Raw genomic sequence first — 12,196 nt, forward strand, 5'->3', positions numbered from 1 at the left:
AATTATTTATGTGTATATAGCATTTTTATTTTTTATTTTAGTTTGACCATGATGATCATTAATTTCAGTCTTACTTAAATTTTATATTTTTATTGATTGTTATTATTATATTTTTTTGGTGTACTTTAATTATTATTTATTTGCATTATAAATTTATGTAATAACTATCACTTGCAAAATTTGAAAAAAAAATATTTTTTTTGTTAGGTGTAGTAAAACTACTTAAATTCCGAAAATCACTATAAGGATTGTCTAAAATGAAGATCTGAATATAGAAAATTGTTTTTGCAATGTAAAAGTGGAGAATAAAATTTTTCAGAAACAACTGCGGGGACCTAAGCAAAAATTCCCGCCTTGTTCCCCGTGATCTTCGAATTAGGTGAACATACATAATTGTCATTAAAATTTTAGAGCTATTGTAGGTATTTTAACAATTTCACCTCTCGTATATATTTTAGTAATTTTATGGTATGTTATTTTATTTTAGTTTTTAAACATAATATAAAATTTTACTTAATTTATAATTTTGGACAATATATATTTGTAAGTTGTTCTAATATTTTTACAATTTTTTTATTTTTTATTTTGTTTTTAAATTTCATTACATAGAGAACAGGATCTTGCAAGAATTTTGAAAAATGCATGAAACAGAGATGAAGGTAAACATTGTTTCATAGTAGAGATTGAAGATGGAAACAAAAAAAAGTCAAAATTCAAGGACAGAGAGTTTGGAGCGGAGGCATTCTCACCCCCGCCCTCACCCTCTTCATAAACATCCGATCCCTACTTTTGATACAAAATTTATGATTACTTTAGTTTTTTTAGATGTCGTCTACTTTTTAAAAAATCAGCCTATACACACCCATCACTCACATACTTTTTAGCTACAATTCATCATAAATAAAAGTTACTAAATATCATCAAATTTATTAACGAATTTACTAAAAAATTTATTGGTATAAATTTCGCCAGTAATTATTTATTGGCGAATTTTTTGTCCATTGCTAATTATTGATGAATTTAGCGGCGAATATAAACTTTTACTTAGCAAAATTCTAGAGTTTGTTATCATCAAATTTTTTTCTCGATAAATATGACGATAATATATTATTTATTGTTAATAATTAAATTAATAGTTACTAGCGAATTTAACCGGCGACAAACTTAATTTTTTTTAAAAAAAATGTTTGAAAATCAATATATAATTTTAAATATTTAAGTTTAATGATTTCTAAACTAAAAACTTAAAATTTTATAATTTTTTATACCCTCAATTATAAAAATTGAACAAATTAAACCAGAAATCGAAAGAGCAATACTAATAACTATTAGAGATTAGACAATATTAATGCTACTACATTACGTAAATAATCAATCATACTAAACTATTTATGATACTTGCAATTTGTAAGACTACCCAAAATTAAATCCTCAAGAATCACAACTCAGTATTTTTGCCAACTCCTCTGAATTTTATTGCAATAATATTATATGATTCCAAATTAATAAAGCTGTCAAACTATAATACAATGAACTAAGGATAAATAATTTATTTAACATTTAAAAAACACAGATTTAGACAACCAATTTAAGATTTGAATCTATAACCCTCCAACTCAGGTCATAATGTTGCATATTAGTGCGTCAAATAAATTTTAAAACAGACAAAATTTAAAACTTTCAACAAAATAATCCACCACATAATTTAAAACTCGGAACAAAACAATCCACCACATAATAAAAAATTTAAAATCACAAGCAATATTATCAGTTCTAAATTATTAACAAGTAAATAATTAATAAAAATAGATAAAATTTCACTCTCTTCGTCTAAGAGCGGCTAAAATGACATTTTTCTCTCTTCTATTTATAAAATATACACTATCCTCTCTTATTTTTGTAATTCTGAGTTGCCGAGTTCAATTTATTTTTACTTGTTTTGAGTTGATTCTGTAATTTAATTTGTTAATAATTTTGATTTGTGATTCTGAGTTGCTAGGTTCAATTTATTTTTGCTTGTTTTGAGTTGATTCTTTGAGTTGATTCTGTAATTTAATTTGTTAATAATTTTGATTTGTGATTCTGAGTTGCTAGGTTCAATTTATTTTTGTTTGTTTTGAGTTGATTTTGTAATTCAATTTGTTAATAATTCTGATTCTGTAATTCTAAGTTGTTGGGTTCAATTTATTTTTGCCTTTTTTGAGTTGATTCTGTGATTCAATTTGTTAATAATTTTGATTGTGTGATTCTGAATTAAGGATTCCCTCTCTTGTTGCAGCAGACAATTGAGGTTAAGGATTCTCTCTCTTGTTGCATCGGGGAATTAGATAGAAGGTTAAGGATTTCCTTTGGTTCAATTCCCAACTGTGGTGTGGACGAGTTAGGTTGAGAATTTCCTTTCTTGTTGCATCACAATCTCTTTGATTGTTAAGGGTAGCCAAGCATACTCTAGCATAGCGCTACCTCCAGTGAGAAAGTGACAAGGCACTAGGGGTGGTAGTGGGACGGGTAGAGCGGATTTTTGCTCTACCTGATCCCGCCCCACCCTCCTTTGACCCTACTACTACCCGTCCCACCCCGCAGGTAGTAAACTGTTCTACCCTAACCCGCCCCCTGCGGGTACCCGTCCCACCTCTACCCGCCCCGATCAAAATTAACTAACATTTTAATTTTTAAATATTCATATATAAATTAAGATAAAAAATTTAAAATTCATATTTAAACTAAAATACAAACTTAAAATTCATACTTCAAATAACTTGAAAGTAAAAAAAGTTAATGTTTGATTACTACAAATTTAACACCGTAATAAAAATATTACATAATTAAATATAAGAGTCTTCAATCTTTATTTTTTATCACTTTCAACATCTTCATCATTATTAAAGGTTTAGAGGTCAAGATTCAAACCTGAAATTCAAAGAGATAACAATTAATAAGGTAATTGGTATTAAGTAAAAAGTTAACATAAATGAATATTAAATAGTTTATCACCTTTACTCCCTAAAGCTGCCCATAACCAACTTTGGCCACACATCAAAGCTTTAATTATCACCTTTTATTAAGTAGTTTATCACCTTTCCTTAGCAAATTTCCACTCCTCATTACTTGGCACAGTTTTATATTGGGATTCCTTTTGCCTCAATCTAGAAAAGACAACTCTATACAACAAAGCAATTTCTAACATCAAATAAGTTGAGTTCCACCTTGTCAGACAATCAAGAACTAATTTCTTAGTAAATGAAATTCCTGTTTTTGCACACCAACTCACAAAAGTTTCACATCAACAATCAACAACTCAAAATCAATAATCCACAACACAAAATCAAATTATCAATCATAAAAAGGATAACAATAATAGACACTCACTCTTTGTGACAAGTACAACAAACTAACTCATCTTTATGCTATCGGAAATTTTTATGACTAACACAATAATATCACACTGTAATCTCTTCTCTAAATACTTAAACCAGCTTGACAAGAACTAACTTTAAAAAAAAAATTTAAGTTTATTCAATGTTAATTCTAATAAAATTCATTGTATAAAATAAGAGTAACAAATTTACAGTCAACCGGTTAATAATTTAACAAGCAAATTTGATACAACAATGCTAAATGTAAGCTGTGACATCACCAATTTTGAAACAAGAGACCAAGGGAAAGGAAAAAGAAAAATAATAAGCACTAAGCAGCTAGAGAGAATAAAGATCAGATTTTGTATTTAAAGAGTTAGTGGACCTCATATCTCATTATAAGCAGCAAGTGAATCACTCATTACTTAAATGAGTTTCATGTGTATACATAGCAAGCATGATGATTTGATGGTGTTAGATTGAAATCAATTATAAATAATCAAGCACAAATCATAATATACAAAAGGATAACATTCATCGACTGACTCTGAATCAGCTCCAAAAGAATACATGACATTATGGATAATCGGCCTTCAATTTTATAACTACCACAAGTATCTTGATTCCTAGAAAATATTAATTAGGAAAGCCATAAACAATACTTAAACAGGAAAGTCATATGATATATATTTAACATAAAAAATGAGAAGTAATAGATAATTTCAGTTTCCAAACATACTTTGATTTAAAAAAATAAAGATACATAAGGCCAACACACATAAATTAGGCCAATTATTATTAGCTAGTAAGAAAACTTACAGTTATTACTCAAATAAATTGCAAAGCTCATACTTTAAAGAAATACATAAATCAACTCATATTAGCAAATGTTAATTTCTTTAAAAAGGAGAGGACCTTGGCAGGGCCAACAAGTTCCTGAGGGCTGAGGACATCATTCTTTATATCGTCATCTAAAAATTTTTCAAGATCAATAATTATTGTACTCAAAGAAGTCCTCCATCAACAATTTACATAATATTAATAAAAAGGCAAATTTAACTGTTTTAACATAAAAAAATAAATTATAAAATCTACTCACAGAAAATAAATCTGGAGAAGGCAAGAAGCAGAGAGCAAGCTAGTAAACTGTAAGTAGTGAGTAAAGGAGGAGTGCTTGTTGCTTACCAGTGAGACGACGACAGAAGAAGGAGGGACCGGAGACTGCAAATCAAAGAGACGAGCGGCGAGGAGAGTGACGACAACTAGAGAAGTGCGAGCGAAGTGAGTACGGTGAGGGAGAGCGGCAAGGTGAGCGACTGCGCGACGACGGCGGTGAGCGACTGAGCAAAGCAAGCAACAGCGGCGGTGAGCCACGGAGGCGGTGAGCAAGGTGGCTGCTGTGTGGGTTTCTGGGATCTGGGTAAGTGAGCTACAAGGCACTCTCCCTCCCAAGACCGGCTTGTGATAAGTCCAGGATGTTCTTCCTGCAGATGCATAACAGAGAGAGAATATCCCGGTTAGCTACCAGATGTGTTGGGTCTGACAGTATAACTGACACGTGAGCTCACAACCAGTATGACAGGCATACATCATGTGCATTTGTTTGTAATTGTTTGTGCGCGCATAATTACTTAGTTTACCTAATTAATAATCTATTTAACTGCTAATTGTGCTACATGTCATAATTGTTCTCTATTTGTGATTGCATTGTATTAATTATTGTTCGTGTTTGACCCATTCAAAGACTTGATACTGAGAATAATAATGATGACTGTTGAAAATGGATGAGACTAGTGGTAATTTAAATCACTCTACACCATAGCAAATTAATCCTGTACGTTTTAGTTAAGATCCTAGGCTAATTCCTATAAAATTTGGAGATCAGGATTGTCTAGAAGGTTCATATTTTCTTATGTAGTCATTATTTGGAATTGTTATCCTATTGGGAACCTTTGAGTTCTCACATGTTGTTGTTATCTTGTTTCTTTTTTTATACAGAACGCAATGCACCTCGGTGAGAGTGCAGACGAAGCGAAGATGATTACTTTTTAGGATTTTATTTTGACACTAGTGTTCTCTCCCTATTTTAAAATTGTATTGTATATTACTTTAATTCCTCTTAAAGGCTTTTTATTGGAAAGATAGGTTTATTATTTTGTATTATCTCTAATTATGTAATTTTATAGCTGGTCTTTCTTCGCCAGTCAAGACTAATAACTATTATGTATATACTTTATTATGTACCTTCTTATTGAACTTCTGATATTTTCGCTTCTGTATACGATGCTCTATTGCTTTAGCATGTCCGTGAGCGTTTGACGGCTGACGATATTCAAGTTTTCTTTACGGGCTCCTAGTTTTAATATTATCCCTTTATAATTATATATGTATATCTAAGTCTAAGTATAGTAATACCTCGTCATCGTTAATTTACGATTTACGTGTAAAGCTCTGTGTGATAGGGTGCGACACAAAGTATTTTTTGACAGCGTGTTGGAAGATCCAAAACTAGCTTCGGGCTTCACTCTTTTTTCGTAAACTTCTGATTCATCATCTTCTTCTTCTTCATGCCCTGCTTCTAACTCATCATAGCTTGACCTCTGAAAATTTGACTACGATTTAGTGCAATCATCTTTGATCTTTGTGCTGGATTTTCTCCAGAATCATCAAGCATCTGAAACAATAAGTTAGACTTTAGAGATGGATTTGATCCTCTTAAATTTGACCGGAAATAATCTAAGCAGGGAAAAAGCCTATCCAATCCCTGAATGCTAAGGAGTATAATATATGCATTGGCGAGAAACTGAAGAGGTGGAGTGAGGTACTCCACACGAACCACCACCAATGAGCAACAAAAATGGATAATGACAAAAGTAGAAGATGGTGAAAAAGAAAAGCAGAAAGAAAGGAAGAAGAAGAAGCATTAGGGTTTATAAATAAGACAAAGACTAAATTGAGGAATTATAATTAACAGTGTAGCAGTGGTCGTGCCACATCAACAGTTCGCTTGCTGGCTCACGCAAAAAATGAGTTGAAGAACTTGTATGTAGTCTAGAACTCAATATGAGATATCAAATTAGTGCAATTGAAAATTGAAGGGTAACTTGTTAGGAGACGCTTTGAGAATTTAATCCTAGCAATAATTGTGCTAAAAATAGGATTGCGGTACTTTTTGTGTCCGTTTGTAAGCATGACCGTTTGAGAGGATTAAATAAAGAAAATTTTGGAGCAATTTGAAACCATTGCAATTTTTTTTCTTTAAAAATAAATAATAAAATTTTTTGCAATCCAATAGAAAAAGATTCTTGATAATGTGATAAAATAATACTTTAATCATCTCTAAATTTTAAATATTTATTAATTATAAGTTTCACTATCTTGATTAAAAATAATAAAAATATTAAAATATAAATTTTGTTAAGTTATGTCTTAAAGACACATTTTAAAAGTACCCAAAAAAATATTTGGCTAAATGTATTTGAAAAATTAACTTTTTATATATTTTCAATGTATTGAATACAATAAAAATTTAAAAGCTTTTTATTATTATAATATTTTTAATATATATTTTTAAGGTACAAATTAACTAAATTCTTTATTATTTTATAAATTTATTCATTTTAAAAGAACTTAATCCCAATTTAATAAGGATACTTAATGAAAAAATTATTGCAAAACAAATTTTGTCCATAGCTATAGGCTTTTTATATTGAGAAGTGCTACACACACAAGTTATTCTGGTTTATAAGTCATACAAGTTGGGCCAAACCTAATAAAAATGACACTCACCCATCCGAGCGTGTTAACACGCACACTATTCAATGGTTTCCATTGCGCGCTTCGCGTTTCTCCTCCTCCTCTTCCTTCTTCTTCTCTTTCTTCTTTGCATTTTTGCTCCTTTTTCTTCGCGTTTTTAATCTTCATCATCATTTTTTATTACTGTCATTGTTGCTACATTTTTTTCCCTCCTTCTCTTTCTATGGATTTTATAATATTATGTATTTTTTCTTCTTTTTTTGAGTTTTCTCTCCCAAAAAGAATTACAAGAATATGAAATAAGAAGATGAGAAGGAGGAAGAGGAAGAGTTTTGAATTATGCAGAACTTATGAGCACACATACACTGAAAATTCTTAAACAATACACCCAAATAAGCACACATACACTGAAAATTCTTAAACAATACATCTAAATATCTTCATGTTACACCCAAATTTACTGCAAATACAGAAAAATGTTTCTTCTAATGCTGCATTTTTTTATCATCTTTTTTTCCTTATTTCTTTCTTTCTTTTAGTTGAACGTATGTAGGTTCATCCTCTTCCAAGTAATTTTGTACCATTATGTGTTTTTTCTTTTTCTTTGTTTGATTTTTTTATTTTTATTCTTGTTAAAAGAGTAAAACAAGAAGAAACTTGAGAAAAAACAAGAAAAAAATATGAATAAGAAAAAAAAAAGATGATGATGATGATGAAAAAGAAGAAGATGCAGCAAAAGATGAGGAGGAGGAGGAGGGAGAAGAAGAGTTTTGAATTATGCAGACCTCAGCACACATGCACCGAAAATTCTTAAATAATTCACCCAAATATCTTCGTATTACACCCAAATACAGAAAAATATTTTCTTTAATACAAAACTTTTACATTACATTCAATTCAAACTATCAACGATGAACAACAATTTTCACAAACAAAAACAACATTATTCACCTACAGAATAATAAACTACTAAAAAAACATTAACTAGAATTGAACCACACCTCAGCCACTTGATTGGATTCAAAATAATCAATTTCATTCTGGTTCAATTGACAATATGAACTTGAATTATTCATTTTCTTCAACAATGAGATAACTGATGATGGAGAAGAAGGAGGAAAAGGAAAGAGGAGAAGAAATTCTAATGAAAAAAGAAGGAGAAAGAAGAGGAGGAGGAGTAGGTGGTGTTGGTGAGAGAGTAAAACAAAAAGGAAAAGATGAATAAGAAAAAAAAAAGAAAAAGAAGATGGTGATGATGATGAAAAAAAAAAGAAGAAGAAGCAGAAGATGAAGAGGAGGAGAAGAGGAAGAGTTTTGAATTATGCAGAATTTATCAGCACAGATACACCGAAAATTATTAAACAATATACACAAATATCTTCGTGTTACATCCAAATTTACTGCAAATACAGAAAAATGTTTCCTCTGATGCTGCATTTTTTTCTTTATTTCTTTCTTTCTTTTAGTTGAACGAATGTAATTTCATCCTCTTCCAAGTAATTTTGTACTATTATGTGTTTCTTCTTCTTCTTTGTTTGACTTTTTTGTTTTTATTCTTGTTAAAAGAGTAAAACAAGAAGAAATTTGAGAAGAAAAAACAAGAAAAAAAGATGAATAAGAAAAAAATGATGATGATGATAACGAAAAAGAAGAAGAAACAACAGAAAATGAGGAGGAGAGAGAAGAGTTTTGAACTATGCAGAATTCATCAGTACACATACACCAAAAATTTTTAAAGAATACACCCAAATTTACTGTAAATACAGAAAAATATTTTCTTCAATGTAGAACTTTTACATTACATTCAATTCAAACCATGAATGATAAAACATTATTCATCTACAGAACCATAAACTACTAACGAAAAATTAACTAGAATCGAACTACATCTTGAATTATTCATTATCTTCAACAACGAGATAAGGAGGAGAAGGAGGAAAAGGAAGGAAGAGAAGAAATTTTAATGAAAAAATAAGGAGGAAGAGAAGGAGGAGGTTGTGTTGGTGACGACGATAACGAAAGAAGAACGTGCAGCAAGAAGAAGAAGAATAAGAATATGCAGTAACGGCACAAAGAAGAACGATTTCGCGCGTTGATTGAAACTGTTAAATTAGGAGGCGCGTGAAATCAACGTGCTAGAAGAGGCGTATCTAACGTGAAATAGAATATATGAACTTATATAACTTATATGGATAAGCGATAAAATGCTTGTATGTGGAGAATAATTGTTTTATATTAATACTCATGCGACTGGAGTATAACAATGGGAGTACAATCATATTGAAATCAAACCAAAATTAAACTTAGAAAAAGCACCTGCTACACACATATTAGCTACTAACCACAACAACAATCAATCGATTAATTCGACCCTATTGCATAAAGATTTAATCCAAAACCACACTAAGATATTTCAATAGATCAATATCCAACATCACAAAGTGTAATTTCCAAATTTAAGCCATAGATTTAATACTAGATATCATATCTTTGTCTGGCATTAATTCCAAATCAAATCTTCTGCATTACACTTCATAGCCTCATATACTTGTACTACACGAACACGGACATATATATAATTTAACAAGATGACAATACTACTAAAGCTTACATGATTTCATAACAAGCAAGAGCCAAACATGGCTTGATCAGAATCTCAATTGGAGTAGTTTTGGTATAGGATAATCCAAGAATACCAGTCATATCAATTGATTCATCAGAAGGTTGTAAAATTTCAAACGAGTGCAAGAACCTAGCCAAAGCAAAGTGAATCATTCGAAGGGCAAATGAGATTCCAGGACAAATCCTTCTACCACTTCCAAATGGCAAAAGCTCGAAATGCTGACCCTTAACATCAATGTCTTTGTGAGTTGTGAGAAACCTCTCTGGCTTGAATTCCAAGGGATCTGACCAAATACTTGGATCACTTTGAATTTTCCAAATATTCGCAATTAATCGAGATCCTTTTTTGACATGAAATCCACCTAAAGTGCAATTCTCTATGAATTCCCGAGGTGCTCCAAGAGTACCTGCTGGATACAATCTTAGTGTCTCCTTCACTATAGCTTGAAGATACACTAATTTGTTTAGATCTGATTCTGTTATTCATTGACTGCAAAAAACACGTTTACCACATTAATTAGAAAAAAAAAATGCTACTATAACTAATTTTCTCAACAAGATCATTCTGAAAAACAAAACACTGGGTTAGTCAAATGGTGTAAAATCGGTAATAGCCAAATTAGTTTACTCGTTTTAAAGTTTAAACTGAATTACACAACTTTGTAGTTATTCTCACATTTTAAATATGTATTATTAACTCCTAGTAAAATTGTACACAACTACTCTATAATAAACTCGTACCATTGTTGTGGCTTTAATTATGGTATCAGCATCAAACCCATGAATCTTCGATTCTCCGAGAATAGAGATCATAACATCCATGAAATCTCGTTCACTGGAAGCTTTTTTCCCGAAATTTATTTTATGCTCCTCCAACCATTCACTCAAAACACTGTCTAATTCCTTAGCAGTTTTTTTCATGGCTCTCTCATGGCCTCCAAAATCCATCCACCTCAACGTAGGAATAGCATCTCCCACAGTAAATAATCCCAAAAGATGCATAAAATCTTTGATTAATTTTAAACACTTTTTCGCCTTTTCCTCGCCGCCAGCCGCCGGCACAGCATCTGCGGTAGCACCACCAAAGTATCTCTTTCCGGCAATCATTCTAAGAACCGTGTTGAAGGTCAGTCGTGAAAACCATTCTTTCATCTCCACTAACACGTAACCGTCATTGTTTTTCTTTCTGGACCAAAGACTATAGAGCTCATTAACAGAGGCTTGAACTTCAGAGACGCGAACATCGCCTAGAAGCTCTATTCGGCGATTCGAGAGAAGCTCTAAGGTTACGATCTTGCGAAGCTCTCGCCAGTATGGACCGTACGGTCCTAAACCAAAAGCGGCGAAGTTGTAGGTAAGGTTCTCCATTGCAATGGTCTTGGGGCGAGACGAAACGGCCATGTCGTTTGTGGTGAAGCACTCTTTGGCGATTTTCCAGTTGCTGACTACTATGGTCTCTGTGGCGCCGATCTTGATGGTGAAAAGGGGTCCGTATTTGTCAGCCATGGCGCCTAAAGTTTTGTGAAGTGGCTGTGAACCCCGCAACAATGGAAGGTGACCCAGTATAGGCCATGCACCAGCTGCCATGGGAGGTTCTTTGAGGTTACCACCATTTTTGAAGGGTCGGAGAAGTATATAGAGTAAGATTATTAGACAAAGAATTCCGGTTATTTCGGTCGTGTTTAGGTAATTTAAGATTGAATCCATTTTTTTTCTCCCTCTCTCTGGATCTGGGTTTGTGTTTGGGGTTGCTAGATATGCCTCTTCTAATTAATATTAATTTAAATAACACTAAATTTTTTAAATTAATATAAAATATTTTTTAAAATTTTTATTTTAAAATAAATTGTAAATCTTTTAATAAAATTTTTGTTAAAAACTTAAATTTTAAATAAATTAAAATCAAAATTAAAATAACAATTTTAAAAATATAATAATATTTTTTAATAATGCTAATATTTTTTAATTTATGCTAGTATTTATGCTACAATTTTTAATATATAATAATCTATTCGAAGAATGAAATTAAATCTTTTTATTTACAACGCTTTAAATGTTTTTGTCTGACTTTTCACGTCTTTTTATATCAAAGACAGATTTATTTCAAAAATTAATAAGATGGGGGGTTCACATTGGGATAATAATTACAAGGGTACAGTATGTAACAGTAATATGGATAAGTTCGAATAAAATATCTTATGGAAGAAAGTAAAGCTCAGAAAAGGTTATTCATTTCTTTTTCGATCGACTTTCCCGCGATCAATAATCGAGTCATCCGACTGTCTTCCAAGAAGAAAAATTCAAATTAAAAGAAAATTATAAGAGTAAATTGAAATTTATTTTTAAGTGAATAATTTGGCTATAATTCAACTCTTAGCAATGATACCAAACTATTATTTCTGAGGCCAAGCTAAGAGTTTGAATGTTTGAGTTTTTTTGTCTGAAGATATATCACGTCATGG

The 12,196-nt window shown here is 31.2% G+C and overlaps 1 protein-coding gene across 1 annotated transcript; it reads right to left on the reverse strand.

Moving 5' to 3' along the window:
• Positions 1 to 9,430: 9,430 nt before the first annotated feature.
• On the reverse strand, positions 9,431 to 11,486 carry LOC107491396 (cytochrome P450 82A4). Its single transcript, XM_052261858.1, has 2 exons — positions 10,433 to 11,486; positions 9,431 to 10,216 (listed from the first exon to the last, which is right to left on the reverse strand). The coding sequence occupies exons 1-2, from the start codon at positions 11,439 to 11,441 to the stop codon at positions 9,720 to 9,722; spliced, it is 1,506 nt and encodes a 501-aa protein (XP_052117818.1). The 5' UTR covers positions 11,442 to 11,486; the 3' UTR covers positions 9,431 to 9,719.
• Between the last annotated feature and the right edge of the window lie 710 nt (positions 11,487 to 12,196).

The sequence above is a fragment of the Arachis duranensis genome, chromosome 5 (genome assembly GCF_000817695.3).
Source record: "Arachis duranensis cultivar V14167 chromosome 5, aradu.V14167.gnm2.J7QH, whole genome shotgun sequence".
NCBI classification, from domain to species: Eukaryota; Viridiplantae; Streptophyta; class Magnoliopsida; order Fabales; family Fabaceae; genus Arachis; species Arachis duranensis.